The following is a 16,232-nucleotide window of genomic DNA, read 5'->3' as shown; positions in this document are numbered from 1 at the left end:
GCAAAATAGCTTGTGGTACTTGCAGCTGGATCTTTGAGTCAAGTCAACGCAATATTTCAGTGGTCCAACTGGCTGTCACCATCAGTGGAGATGCCGCTTTTGCCGAGACTCGTCACAATGTTGCCACAGTGGAGATGGCACCTTTATATAGACCGAGAAAGTGTACTCAGTGCATGTACCACATACTGTGAGTTCTGCTTCCCCACACCAAAGCATACAATCACTGCCATCGGTGGTGAAGGCAAAATTAATGAGGTACTACTGCCATTAATTACTCATCAACATTCTGCCAATTGACGGGCAGGTCACTGCAAGGTTCCACAACTTGCTCAGATGATGAACTTCACCATTCTAGCCAATGTCAATGGAATTCTTCAGAATACAATCCCAGTAAAGTGAACAGGCAACAACCACATGTGTCTCATTATGTTTCGCTGCATGTCCTTCTTTTAATCAGTTTGTTGTAACGTTGCATGGCACAGATTTTCCACACACCTGTCCTAAAAAATATGAATAGTTTGACCAATGTATGTAATACTACAGTGGCGTAAAATCTTACATGCACCAAATCCTATAAACACCAGCAACCCTTAATAGAACCCAAAGGGGTACTAATTTTGATTGGTAGGCAAAAGACATACTTTATGAAATGACACAATTTCAGATAATGTACTGATCTCTTACAGATATGACTTTATGTATATAGACTGAAGCGGCAAGAGAAAATTTGTACCAAGGCCGGGAATCAAACCCAGATCTCCAGCTGACTAGGCAGGTGCTTTAGCCATTAAGCGTCCTTGGCACAGCAGTTCACACAGCTGCACAGACTACCCTGGCACACTGCGGATTCTCATTGCCACCCCAGTCTGATTTATAGTCCTCCTTACACTCGACGCTTCAGCCTACATACTTAAAGTCATATATGTATAAGACCTGTAAAGTCTCTGAAATTGTGTCATTTCATTTTTGTAAGTACCTGCACCTGGGTTTCAGGCTGGGTGGTCCTCCATTTACTTTCGATGTTGAGGTGATATTCCGGAACGTGGAGAGCCTAAGCAATGCTGCTCATGTGTGAGGAGGAATTTAAAGTAGACTAAGGTGGCAGTGAAAACTTGGATCAAGGAGGGAGGTTTGCCAGGGCAATCCATGCAGTTGTGTGAACCTCTCTGCCAAGGTGGCTTAGTGGCTAATGCACCTGCCTAGTCAGCTGGAGGCCCAGGTTTGATACCCGGCCTTGGCATAAATTTTCTCTCGCTGCTTCAGCCCAAATACATACATTATGTTAAAAGTTGTTAAAATGCCCTCTATTTTAGCTTACAGGCTCACATCATATGTAACATTGTGTCAATATGTTGCACAGAAGTGTGAGGCCAAGGGCAGCACAATATTATTGTGCAACATTTACGGCCAGGACAAGTCAGTTAGAACTCTGCATTCAGAGCTAACGTGTCAATGCTCGAAGATGTAGAGTTCGCATGTCTTTCAATAGATTTGCTTGCAACACATGAGGAGAAATTATGCATAATGGGCAAAAATAGTCTGAGAAGTTTTCTGTGAATATTTCAGTGGAGGAAGGGCTCTTTCATGGAAGCACAGATTGGTAAAACAAAACAACTAATCAGAAATTAAACAAGTGAACTGTATAATTTATTGTGTACATGTGCTGTTTCCTATGTATTTCTCTGGTGCAGCTATAATTATTGTAACTGAAAACTTGTGTGATACTGTGACAACTGTTGCAAGAAAATTAATGTGTGACCTCACTGGACAGCTGGCCTTACCTTATTTATCAATTCTGAGAACTGCTATGAATAAAACTAATATTTCTGCTTACTGTCATGACACCATGATCTTCAGTTTCCTCAGCTGTTATGGAGAACAAGGAACCATGGTATTTCTTCCTCTACCAGGAACTTTGTTTCGATATAGTGCTACATATAAATTTTGCAAGCAACTTTCCAATTTTTGTCATTTACTGTTTTCACTTCTTTGGAGAAATTCATTCAGAGCAAAATGAATTTCTGTCACTCTTGAGAAGTGCACTGCTCAATATCTTGAAAGAGCGTCAATATTTTTTAAAGCTCATCTGGTCTCCACAATTTGCAACTTTATTATTATTTTTTGTGAATGGGAGTATATAACATATTTCTTGTGTGATATTGCTAGAAAATGTCTAAATGGGCTAAGTTAGCTGGTTGCATTATTCGCCAACTAAAATTAGCTAACCTCTAATGAAATAAACTTTATTTCAGTTAAAAAACTGCCTCAGGAAAACGACTTCTTTTAAGACACTTCAAATTGCTCAAAACTTTGGTGAACAGTGGTTGCTGTCATCACTTCCAGGCCCCAGATGCACAAAATTAATCCTTAGACAATGGGAAGTCCAAGATGGAATAACAACAGTATTATCAAAAGGATAGATTGTTACTCTTCACATAGAGGAAACTTTGTGTTGCTGACACACGTAATCAAAAGACTGCTAAACATTTAAGCTTTTGGACAAATAAAGTCCTCTCAGGAAACAGAAAAACACACAAACACACAAACACACACACACACACACACACACACACACACACACACACACACACACACACACACACACACACACACACCCGCGCGCGCGCGCGCGCGCGGCTTACCACCAGTTGCTGTGGCCTGACTGCAGACTGCAACGTGTGCCATAGCAGCCAGAGACAGTGGTTATGTGTGTTTCAGCAGTGTTTGTGTGAATGTGTGCGCATTTTCTATTTCCGAAGAAAGAAAGATTTATTCTGTCCAAAAGCTGAAATGTTTAGCAGTCTTTTCATTACACCTGTTTGCAACTCAACTTTTCTTCTTTGTAGTGAATAGCAATATATACTTTTCATAATATTGTTAAAATTAATCCTTATGTATGATAAAGACTTATTTTCATAACAGTTGGAACAATTAAATAATTACTTAATGTAAACCTACTTATAAGGTGACAAGCAAAATGAAGCTTCATCAAGTTATTGCCCTAGCTTGTGGCAAACTCGTTATATTTCTGCAGTACATTAGATCATCAATTGTCATTACGAGTAACTCCTTCTGAGCGAAAGTTCGGCTGCACAGAGAACACGGGAAGGGCTTCTCGCCAGAGTGTGTTCGCAGGTGACGCAGCAGGTTGTTCTTCTGTGCAAATGTCTTCTCGCACAAGTGGCAGGCGAACGGCTTCACTTCGCAGTGCGTTCGAGAGTGCACATTGAGTTCCGACTTCCGGTTAAAAGACTTCTCACACTTATCACACGGATGAGCTTTTCGAACCTGTAAAGAGGCAAATTTCAAACAACGTTAGTATTTTTCTCCAATAAACACAAAATTGACCTTAATTCCTTTTTTAAAACTTACAATGCATACACTGACTTAAAAAACATAGACCTTAGGTGTAAAGAAATTGTATAAATCATTAAATGCTCTTCTTTCTTATGTTTATGTCAACTGTTTACAGTGTGAGACTGTGTCTACCTCTTCCCAGATACATAAAAGTGAAGCCTTGTGCAGAAGTGAGACACAGATGATAAACTGTTGGAGGCAAGGAGAGAAAAAAAGAAGCTTTTAAAATGTGGTGTTACAGAAGAATGATGATTAGACAGGTAGATCCAATATCTAATGAAGTGTTTGTCATTGTTTCATAACACTAGTCTATTGTATGCAAGCCCCTTCATGTTTGCATAACTACTGCAACCTACATTCACGTGAACCAGTTTATTTTTTTCATGCTTTGGTCTCCCTCTACAGTTTTTACTCCCATACTTGCCTCCATTACCAAACTGATGATTCTTTGATCCCTCAGGATGCATCCTTCAACTGATTCCTTATTTTGGTCCAGACATCCAATAACTTTTTTTTTCTACAAGTCAATTGAGGTCTTCCTCATTAGTTACTCAATGTACTCATCTAATCTTCCGATTTCTTCTGTAGCCCAACATTTCAGAAGCATCTATTCTCTTCTTGTCTGAATTGCTTATCATCTACATTTCAGATCCATTCAAGGCTACACTCCAAACAAATTACAATTGTTGTTGTGGTCTTCAGTCCAGAGACTGGTTTGATGCAGGTCTCCATGCTATCCTGTGCAAGCTTCTTCATTTCACAGTACCTACTGCAACCTACATCCTTCTGAATTACAACAATAAAGACTTAATTACAATTAAACTTATACTAGGTGTTAAGAAATGCTTTTCTTGCTGTTGCCCAGTCAGCAAATTTTGGTCAGAAAAAATGTCAATTTGTTGGAGATCGTGGAATACTCCCGCTTCAACCACTTTAGTTTTCCTGAAGTTCTGACATGTGGCAGCACTATATGTAGCCTTCAAAATGGCATCTGTAATGGAGGTGCTTTCCAAGCAAAGAGTAATGGAGGTGCTTTCCAAGCAAAGAGCTGTCATTGAGTCTCTTCTGGCAGACAACAAGAGCACCACAGATATTCATAGGCACTTGCAGAATGCCTGCAGAGACCTGGCAGTGAACAAAAGCACGATGAGTCATTGGGCGAGGTGTATGCCATCGTTGTAACACGGTCGCACAAACCTGTCTGGTCTCCCACATGGCGGCCGGCCACACACATCTCAGTTCTGCAGTGTTGAAAAATGTGGACACTCCCATTCAAGGTGGTCAATGGATCACAATCAAACAGTTGTAGAAATACATACCATCAGCCATTATTACATCTCCGGTGGTAGTGCTGACACACTTGTCTACCAGTTGGGTTGCTATTGGTGTTCGCCTACTGGGTTCCTCACCATAAAGAGCTTCCATCTGTTTGGCTCAATGAAGGATGCACTCCATGGGAACCAGTAGGTGGATGATGGGGAGGCTACTGATGCAGCAAGACATTGGTTCTTATGTCAATCATACAGGCCCTCCCAGTAAGGTGATGTAAGGCTGTCACACAGAACTGAGATTATGTTGATAAATAGGGTTTTTTAGTCAAAAGTGTGGGGAATAATAAGATGTATTGGAATCCCGAATAAACTGATTTCAGAAAAAGATTGTGTTGCATTACTTATTGAACGCCCCTTGTATATTCTCTTTATTTCAGCATTGTCAGTTGTTTTGCTGCCCAAATAGCAAAACTCATCTGCCACTTTTAGGGCCTCATTTGCTAATCAGATTCATTCAGCATCACCTGTCCATTATCCTTGTTTTGCTTTTGTTGATGTTCATCTTATAATACACTCCTGGAAATGGAAAATAGAACACATTGACACCGGTGTGTCAGACCCACCATACTTGCTCCAGACACTGCGAGAGGGCAGTACAAGCAATGATCACACGCACGGCACAGCGGACACACCAGGAACCGCGGTGTTGGCCGTCGAATGGCGCTAGCTGCGCAGCATCTGTGCACCGCCGCCATCAGTGTCAGCCAGTTTGCCGTGGCACACGGAGCTCCATCGCAGTCTTTAACACTGGTAGCATGCCGCGACAGTGTGGACGTGAACCGTATGTGCAGTTGACGGACTTTGAGCGAGGGCGAAGAGTGGGCATGCGGGAGGCCGGGTGGACGTACCGCCGAATTGCTCAACACGTGGGGCATGAGGTCTCCACAGTACATCAATGTTGTCGCCAGTGGTCGGCGGAAGGTGCACGTGCCCGTCGACCTGGGACCGGACCGCAGCGACGCACGGATGCACGCCAAGACCGTAGGATCCTACGCAGTGCCGTAGGGGACCGCACCACCACTTCCCAGCAAATTAGGGACACTGTTGCTCCTGGGGTATCGGCGAGGACCATTCGCAACCGTCTCCATGAAGCTGGGCTACGGTCCCGCACACCGTTAGGCCGTCTTCCGCTCACGCCCCAACATCGTGCAGCCCACCTCCAGTGGTGTCGCGACAGGCGTGAATGGAGGGACGAATGGAGACGTGTCGTCTTCAGCGATGAGAATCGCTTCTGCCTTGGTGCCAATGATGGTCGTACGCGTGTTTGGCGCCGTGCAGGTGAGCGCCACAATCAGGACTGCATACGACCGAGGCACACAGGGCCAACACCTGGCATCATGGTGTGGGGAGCGATCTCCTACACTGGCCGTACATCTCTGGTGATCGTCGAGGGGACACTGAATAGTGCACGGTACATCCAAACCATCATCGAACCCATTGTTCTACCATTCCTAGACCGGCAAGGGAACTTGCTGTTCCAACAGGACAATGCACGTCCGCATGTATCCCATGTCACCCAACGTGCTCTAGAAGGTGTAAGTCAACTACCCTGGCCAGCAAGATCTCCGGATCTGTCCCCCATTGAGCATGTTTGGGACTGGATGAAGCGTCGTCTCACGCGGTCTGCACGTCCAGCATGAACGCTGGTCCAAGTGAGGCGCCAGGTGGAAATGGCATGGCAAGCCGTCCCACAGGACTACATTCAGCATCTCTACGATCGTCTCCATGGGAGAATAGCAGCCTGCATTGCTGCGAAAGGTGGATATACACTGTACTAGTGCCGACATTGTGCATGCTCTGTTGCCTGTGTCTATGTGCCTGTGGTTCTGTCAGTGTGATCATGTGATGTATCTGACCCCAGGAATGTGTCAATAAAGTTTCCCCTTCCTGGGACAATGAATTCATGGTGTTCTTATTTCAATTTCCAGGAGTGTATAAGCATAAATGTAGACAAATGCATTAATGCATTGATGTTCGGTGATCTTGATACAGCCCCCTTGGTACCTTTAGTTTCCAGGGTTTCTTTCATATGCATTTCCTCTTCAAATCCTGATTGGTCAGAGTTGGAAACAAACTCCTTACTGAGTGATGGAACAAATTTTTTTATCTCATCTAGAAATTTTCTGGCTAGCAGACCTCGTTGAAATTTCATTGTCTTACTTCTTCTTATTCTGTAGCGCTGTTTGAACTTATGCAACCATCCACTGCTTCCATTATCACACACATCCTGTAAATTGTATTGTATCAAGCATCCTTGAAACACATAAACATCGGTTCTTGTAACACGTGTGCCTTGTCTTCCTTTGAATATCCATAGTTTTTCATATGCAATACACTGTCATATTGCTGTGGAATTATCCAAAATATGTTCATAATTTTTTTAAACTAAGCTGCAGATGATCTTCCATGCACATAATTATATTTAGTGTTCCTGCTCCTTGGACAACAATTATCCTTTACTACATTTCACTGGAGATGGGATATGTGGCTTGCTGTCCAACAAGGATGGTAAACTACACGGTTCGACACTTGGTTCAGTATTACTTTCACTTTTTAAGCACCTATTATCATCATTGTACTTCTCCACACACTTGTACACCACACATTTGGCAACTGTTGTTGTAGGTATAATGCAATCTTTGCTTTTGTTGCCATTAGCAGACAATATTGTGGTTGCACGAAAGACAATGCGTGAGACGCCGAATACTGTAAACACTAATGGCCTTTGCACCTTATACTCAAGGGGTTGCTTGTCAGTCTTCAAAGTATAAGCATGGGATTTCGACGAATTACTCAAAGCGAAATAGAACGGAGCAATATGTGCACCTGACTGAACCCATTTTTTCACATTCAACATCCCTTGTGCATTCAGGCAGGCCACTATCAATGTTATAAAATATAATTAGTGTGGCATTCGATACTGGACTGCTTGAATGCAAAAATGTTATTGAATGTAAAAAAGTGGCTTTAGTGTGCATGTTGCCTGTTCCACTTTGCCTTGACCAGTTCATTGAAATCCCACAGCTGCACTTTGCAGACTGAAAGGCTGTGCAGTGTTATCAGGTCAGCAAAAAAGTTTATTTTTCAGATAGCAGAGGGGAATAAAATAAGTTATAACAGTGAAATACACACAATTTTGATCCTATTGTATCGATATTCTGTTTCTCCACATTAGTGATGTCTCTCTCTTAGATGTTGCATAGGTGATCATTCAAATGTCTCACAGTAAAACATGTTTTACATGCAACGGTTGATACCACTGAAACTTCCTGACAGATTAAAACTGTGTGCCGGACCGAGACTCGGACTCGGGACCTTTGCAATTCGCGGGCAAGTGGTAGAGCACTTGCTCGCTAAGGCAAAGGCCCCGAGTCCGAGTCTCAGTCCGGCACACAGTTTTAATCTGTCAGGAAGTTTCATATCAGCGCACACTCCGCTGCAGAGTGAAAATCTCATTCCGGGATGATACCACTGTTTTTGGGATGTGCGATTCATATTCTAAACACATTTTCATGCTGTTCTGAGCATTGAAGATCACACATTCCTTTGTAAGTATACAAGTATATAATGTCATCAGGACTGGACAGTATTCTGATACAGTCACGAGTTATGCTGGTACATACCGATATGCAAGTGATGTAGCTATTAGAATTTTTCTGCAGATTAGAGCCATTACTTCACTTGTAGACAACTGTTGTTGTATTCATAACAAAAGTATTCACAATGGCATTTGGCATGTAAATAACTGTGAGATTGAACACTGAATATAACAATTAAGTACATAGGCTAGAGTGTTATATCAACAACAATAATTTAAGAGAGTAGACTGTGATATTGTCAACTTGTGTATCCAATACATCAGATGTGAATGTAAAGAAGGCATAGACTGTGAGAAAACAACTGAGGACTGTGACAGTCATTTTTCTGAAGTATCTTTTCTTCTTCTGCATCAACAGTATTCAGACACATTTAAAGCAGCTGGAGAAAATACTGAAATATAGTGGTTTTAATGAATGAATGGATATGTATTTCCATTTATTTCACTACTCATACATATTATAATTTCCAGAGATGAAGTCTGAGATCATGGAGGAAAGAACAGCAAATGAAAGAAGACTATTGCTTATTAAGGATGACTGCAGATGTTCACAAGAAGTTTTTGTGGTAAAGTGTATTAAAAATTGTCCACAGGCCTGCTCTGTCTTGTAAATCTACATGTATATTTCACAAGCTTAGGAAGCTTCCCAACAGTTGTCAGTTGTAATGTTCTTCGGAAGTGGAAACTATTACAAAAGTTAATTTCCTTATTTGTGCTCTGCTTCATTATACTTAAATAAAAACATTACAAAGTTAAAACTGAATTAGGGAATTACAATTCAGTTAATTAATGCCAAACCTTGTGAGATTCCACATGTGTGATGAACTCTGTTTCAGTTTTAAATGCGTTTGGACATTTGTCACACAGATATAGAGCTGGTTTCTGTGTCTCTGTTTCAGCTGCTGTAGGTGGCAGGTCCACTGCATCTACCTAAAACAAAGTGGTCATATGTCACATATCTATACTAATAAGAAAACTGTCATGTCTGTCTGTGTGAACACACTTCTCTGCAACTGCAATATGTATTTTCATAACTAACTTGAGTGTAGCCTAGGGCAGAATATGGGCTTTATTTAATCAAAATTAGATCACAAAAAATATATAATGGAAAGGTTTATCCATACTATAGTACTATCACAAATATGAAAATACTCGTTACATTTTCATGACTAAGCCACTGAACCGATTTCGATGAAATTTAGTATGGATATAGCTTGAACCCTGAAGGAGAACAAAGTGTGTAAGTATAAAATACTCATTGATTTGAAGAATATTATGTGAATCATGGGAAAATATTTACTGTTTTTAAAAGCTATTTACTGTTTTTTGATTTTGATCTTATCATATTTGTGAAAATGATTTTATTGGTTAGTGTGTGCTTGTGATATGATTCAAAGTAATGAATGCAATCTTCATTGTGATTAATCCATGCTTTCACACTATCTGTTGTAGAATATACACTTTGCATAATGTGTAGCTACTTTAGTAGCACAATGCATAGATGCACACTGCTGCCAGTGCCCCTCTGTATGCACTGCTTGGCAGCAACACTGCACATGCTGACATAAAGTGTGTTCAGGGGGGTGGGGGGAAGTGGTGAGCACATTGTGAGCTATGCTTATCCAAACAGACACACATGTGAGGGCACCTAATGTTGTTGCAAGTACAGTACCTCGCTTACTCACTCATCGTAACAAAACTACTGATATGCAAGTTCAACCGTGGGTAACAGCTATTACTTAACATAAATAACTTTTCTGAAACCTATGTCTGCCCTAATAGCCGATTGGTCAGCGTGACGGACTGCCGTCCTAAGGGGCCTGGATTCGATTCCGGCTGTGTTAGGGATTTTCTTCGGTTAGGGACTGGGTGTTGCATTGCCTTCATCATCATTTCATCCCCATCCGCAGGTCGCTCAATGTGGCATCGAATGTAATAATACCTGCACCAAGGCAGCCGGACCTGCCCCGTAAGGGGCATCCCGGCCAATGAAGCCAAACACTCATTTCCATTTCCATTAAATCTATTTGCTTTAAATGAAAAGAACAGTTGTTTATGGAGTTTTCCCAATAAAATATATTTCCTGAAAATAATGATATGAACAAAGTGTTTGCTTTCATATTTTTCAGATCAGTCATAACATTGTTTGAAATTCTGCAGAAACAAAAGCATTGCCGAAAAGTAATTTACCCTTCAAATACAACAGAGATTATTAAAGGGGAACTAATTTATGTGCCAATATTTTTAAGGAGCTTAATATCGTGATTCACACAGGATTATGTATTACAAATGTGTGTGTTTTCTGTAGTCATCAGGAATTAACAGCCAAGTTCATAACTGTGAAACTAGAAATGAAATGATGCCAATCTGAAACAATTTCAAGACATAAAGAAGATAAAAAGTGATCTAACACACAATTGTGTAAACTCTGTTCTGCACTCTAAATATATGTGAGTCAATGTAACTTCATGTCTCTTTCTATATTTTGAATCATCCATAAACCAGCCTGTGCCACCTAGTGGAAGGGGTGGAACATGAAGAGTTTTAGTAGTCCAATACAGGAATAGAAAGAAATGACTGAAAGAACAGACACCACATGAAATCTGCAGCTGTGACGCATACTGCATAAATTGATGATGACAGGGGGAAAAAGGAGAGGGGACGGGAGGAACTGTTGGTATCAGCTGCATCGAGACTTTATGCAGATCTGGCAGTAATGATTGAAAATATGTGCCAGACCAGGACTGAAACCAGGGATCTCCTGTTTACTAGGCAGTTGCATTAACTATAGCCCCATCCAGACACGATGTTTATTGCAGGCTATCTCAGCACACTGCCTGGACAACTCACATTCCCACATAGCGCCACTTATCCGCAGCCTCCATCCGCGTCCTCCATATAATCAGACATGTCTGAAAGGACAGACACTGTGCATTCATATAATAAATTTGCCTCAATGAGCAGTGAATCCACAATCTTCAGTGTGGATGCACATTTCATTTTCACTCATCGCTGCTGATTTGGCATAAAGTCCCAATGCAGCTGATATCAGTTATTCCTTTCCTTTTCTTTCTCCCCCATCCACTTTCAATTTGTGTAATAGTTTTAAAATCAGTTCCTCTCATGAATAATTAAGTTTTGCTGCAGTTCCATAGCATTAAGTAGCTTGTCTAAATTGTTTTTGTTATGATATTTCTCTTCCTACAGCTGTTGCTGCATTGTGTAGAATGACTGTGTTGCCATTCAGCATTGATTTGTAGTATTGTTATACGAGGGTCACCCAAAAAGTAATGCACCACATCTTTTTTCTCAGAGGAAAATGATGCTACGAATGCAAAACATTACGTTTGTATTATCTGAAGTCTCCGGAATGAATGCGCCAAGTTTCCTCACTTCCGACAGATAGCATAGCTGTAGGACAGTTTTAAAATGGCATCTGTAGGTTGTGTACATTACAAGAGAAAGAAACTGTGGGGAATATTCACATATGCTTGTGCAAAGTCTATGGAGCATCTTCTGTTGACAGAAGTACAGTCAGTCACTGGGCACGGAGGGCAAGGTCATCAGAAGGCAGTTGTAGAGCTCCACGATTTGCAGCAGTCGGGGAGACCATCTGTGGCTCTTACACCTGACATGTTGCAGTGAGCTGATGTTGTCATTTGCAAGGACAGATGCTTTAGGTCTCGGCAGTCGGCACTGTATCTATCTGTCAAGAGCAAAGGAAGTTCACACAGAGAAACACTGGCTCTGCCACCAGGACAAGGATTGGTACCAACAGGGCATACACACCCGTGCTTCACACTGGAGGAAGGCCATAGAATGTGACTGAAATTACGTGGAAGAATAGGGTCTGTAGATAAGACACCATTCTTTCATGTGTGTAATTCTCATTATGTTCAATAAAGAATTGTTGAAGAAACCATGCTTTCATATGACTCAGTTGCACAACAATTGGGATTCACGATATCCAGTTTTAAAGCTCTATATGATAAGCTCGATGATTTGAAAAAAGCATATGAGGTCTGAAGATGGCAAAATGAATTACCAAAACTGGTTGTGTTTGAAATTAAATAAAAACCCTTACGTTTATACCTGGTGGTAAAGTTTATTGAACTGCATTTCTTGTAGTCCTGGCTTATTCCCTGCCTTGTAAACCATTCCACTATGTGTTAAGTTATGCAAGGAAGTCTTTTAATTAAGGAATGTTTCGGTGTATGTTTTTCTGTATTGACAGTTTGATTATGATACAATGCACTTCGTCTAGTTAGCTTCAAAAAGAAAAGTAGTGATGGTGTGACAGAAGTGGGTTGACTGTGGTATGAGTTTGTGTAATCATGGTTCTGAAGCTGTACGACTGAAGTAATGGTGTTGAAGTGGTCCTTGATGTAGGTGAGATTGCCAGGTGTGTGAATGAAGTGATAAGTGGTTCAAGTGAACTGTTTCAAATCAAGTGTGGTGTAATACAGATTGGTGCGATTGAAATACAGAACAAGGTAAATATAGTACAAGTTAAATGGCATTAATTTATGGTGACATGTGTCTTTATAGTTGGTTCTAGATGAGGTGTGGGATGTGATTGGAATATTAGTCAAGCACTGTATTTAAACATAAGTACAACAAACATAAAATTAATGTCCCTCAGGAGACAGCAGGCTAATACCATGTAACATCACCTTGACAATGGCCTGAATTTGGCAATGGGGTGAGTCCAAATTGAGATGTAAAATTGCTGTGTTTCACCTGATGATTCAAATAGTCCCAGACTTTTTGATGGAACTGAGATTAGGTGACTCATCAGACCAAGCAAGGTGCAATAGGGTGCCTGAGTGTTCACGAAACTGGCAACAAATGAATGCTGCTGTGCACACGGTTGTCATCACATTGGAAGGTGGGACTGACCATAGCACAGTCGGTATGATGATGTATTAGGTTGATGCATAAGTTCATAGCATTTTTGTTTTGCATGTTGGTATTCTGGTTGCTATCGGTTTATTTATCAATTTTCATTTTTTATTTGTAGTTCGCTATTCTTATTTGAGTTTACACATTACCATTTTGTTGTCTGCAGACAGAGTGTGGAGCTGTAGATGCTAGAAAATAGAGTGCCCAATGGAGAAATTGCAACATATTCTTCTGTTGGAGTTCAGTATGGGAGTGATTGCAACGTAAGAAGCCATAAACATTTACGTCATGTATGGGGACACTGGACAGAATACAGCAAGAAAAGGATAATTTTGACATCATTGATTCTTGATGTTGAAGAAGACTTTTAGGGTTTGATGATGATCATTTAAACATTTTAATTCACATCATTATATTTTGTTTGGGAACTGGCTATTGTGATAAACTGTGATAATTATTCCATTGTGCAACATTTGCATGCACGGGGGGAGGATCAAAAACTGGGTGTATGGGTACGCACGCTCTAAGCCAAAATCACAAAAATCAGCAGGTGGCATAATATGCATCTCTGCTTGCTCGTCATCAATTGGCTCGAACAACACTGACCATTCCTATCCTGTATTGTTACTGGTGACAAAAAATGTTGTCTTTATGCTAACGTAGGGAAAAGAAAAGAATGGTCAAGACCAAACATTGCAGCAACTCTCCATACAAAGGCCTGTGCGCATCCTTAAAAGGAAATGTTTTCCATCTGGTGGGATAGTGCTAGTGTGGTGTACTACAAATTGCTTCCACAAGGTGTAACCATCATTGCTGGCATTTATTGTCAACAACTGAGATGTCTTCTAGATGCAATCCAAGAACAATGACCAGGAAGACTGCGTTGAAGTGATGCTATTCCACAATAATGGCTGCCTGCATTCTGCTAGACTGACAAAAAATACTATACACAAGTTGGACGAGGTAGTCATTCTGCACCCACTTTTCTCACCTGATCATGCACCCTCACGTTTTCACATTTTCCACACTTTATCGAACAACCTTCAAGGTGCTTTCTTTCTGGATGAAAATGCACTCTGAATATGGCTCAAAAAGTTCTTCCCTCAAAAAATGGGTGATTTCTACAGTTGCATAATTGAAAAGCTACCCCGGCGTTGCCAGAGTGCTGTAAATAGTGAATGATAATATATTATCGATGACTGAAGTCTCTGTTACGTGTATCTGTTGTGTTTATTAAACTTCGAAAAAACGGTACAAAATTGTGTACTGACCCAGCTGAAGAAATGGCAACACTTGGTCACCAAAATGTTGTAATAAGCATTCTGACTGATGTTGACAGCAACCTGAATGAGTGGGTCCAAGTCAGATATGGAACCCCCCCAAAAGGTCATGGAACTAACTCTGGCCTGACCTACACTCTACATGTGGTGCAGGTTAAATGCCTTGTGGGCCACAAATACTCTCGATGCCTCAAAAACGGGCAATCTTAACTTGTTGTATCTCATTATGTGCCTCCAATCACCTACTCCCCAATTTCTGTTGTTCGAATCATTAATGATGTGAAGCTTCATTTGCTGCTTTGAACAATGGTCTTCTTGACATACCAGACTCCGAACTTGATTGCAAGTAGTTCCCTTAGCAATTTGTACTTTGAAACTGGTTGAAATTGACCAGCATTCACTAACAGCAGCAATTCCAGTGAGGTTTGAAATCGGTTGTCACTGAGAAAATGTGACATTCGTCTCCAGTCCCGGTTGTTCACGACCACTGTTCTCTCGCCGTGTTACATGGATATGAGTGCTACACCGTACTTGTAGAGACGTGTCAGACAGTCCATGTCGATAACTGGACAATTTCATTCAGTGTGTGGTCTCTGATATTTCCCTGGGCTGGGAGACATAGCAGGAGTTTAGTTACTGTAGATCAGTTAGACTTTGACTGCTGTGGTTACTTTAACCACTCATGCACTAAAAGTTTTACAGCTTTTCCTTGGCTCTCAGTTGGGTGTTTAGTATATGGTGTTAGGTGGAATGTTCCATCAGTATACACTAGATGATGCCGTCTAGTGCCCTTCCCTTGCACAGCTATTGGCGTATCTGTTATGACTTACAGATGTAGACGAAAAAGTGCGTTAAAATCTGGTTATGCAAAATCCACCAATATCATTTACCTGAAAATCCGATAATTCTTAAAACAGATCGCTGATTAGTTTTTTGTTCACATGTATATATGTGCCAGTGTATTATGATTTCTGAGGTTATGTGTGAGATTTCTCTGTTTGTGACCACTGGTCATTGTTACATTAGCATTACAGATACACATTTCACAGGACAGTGTTGATGCCAATGATTAACGACTACAAACGTTAACCATTGGTATATAGATAAAGACTCATTTGTAATAGTGTGCCCACAGCTAAGAAAAACAAATGTCATACATTGCTCAAATTGTAAGGTATTGTGTTTCAGGCAGTGATTTGGGTGAAACGTGTAACAGCAAATATCTCCAGAAACAAGGAATGAAGTTAGTTTGCCCACAAATCCCAGACACTGATTTGATACATTAAGAACAGATAACCTTAGTTCTAACTGCACTGAACGTTTTGAAATGAGGAGTTAGGTTTTACGATGGATTGAACTATAGATCTGATGCTCAACTAAATTTGGAGCTACGTGTGTGGTACTCCATCCTAATATAGTACATTTCATTGTATTTATAATTTTCATGATGGACCACACTGTTTAAGTACTACAATTTTTTTTCTTTTATGAGGCTAAATAAAGCAATTAAGAAAACTTTAGATCAGTGTATTTATTTCTGGGTGGTCAAAGATTCACTGTGTTATTGAAATATTGACCACAAATGAAATGATAGTTGATGGTTGTGTTGAAAGTGTAGGCTGGTCAAGGTGTCCTGAGAGCCATGCTCACTCTGACTGCCTACAATTTTTCCGTTACTTCCACTGCATTTAATAAAATGTATTGTACTAATTAGTATATAATCCTTTCATTCCAGTCCATATGTACACTACCATAAATAACACA

At 40.7% G+C, this 16,232-nt stretch overlaps 1 protein-coding gene across 1 annotated transcript in view; it reads right to left on the bottom strand.

Moving 5' to 3' along the window:
- LOC126291471 (zinc finger protein 845-like) overlaps window positions 1-16,232 on the bottom strand; it is a 121,661-nt gene that overhangs the window by 20,370 nt on the left and 85,059 nt on the right. Inside the window, exons 5-6 of the mRNA XM_049984982.1 lie at window positions 9,085-9,216; window positions 3,061-3,288 (exon numbers count right to left, since the gene is read on the bottom strand). Coding sequence (XP_049840939.1) covers window positions 3,061-3,288; window positions 9,085-9,216 — 360 coding nt within the window. The remainder of the gene's footprint in view (window positions 1-3,060; window positions 3,289-9,084; window positions 9,217-16,232) is intronic.

This window comes from Schistocerca gregaria, chromosome 9 (assembly GCF_023897955.1).
Source record: "Schistocerca gregaria isolate iqSchGreg1 chromosome 9, iqSchGreg1.2, whole genome shotgun sequence".
Classification (NCBI taxonomy): Eukaryota; Metazoa; Arthropoda; class Insecta; order Orthoptera; family Acrididae; genus Schistocerca; species Schistocerca gregaria.
This window is presented reverse-complemented; position numbering and strand designations above follow the sequence as displayed.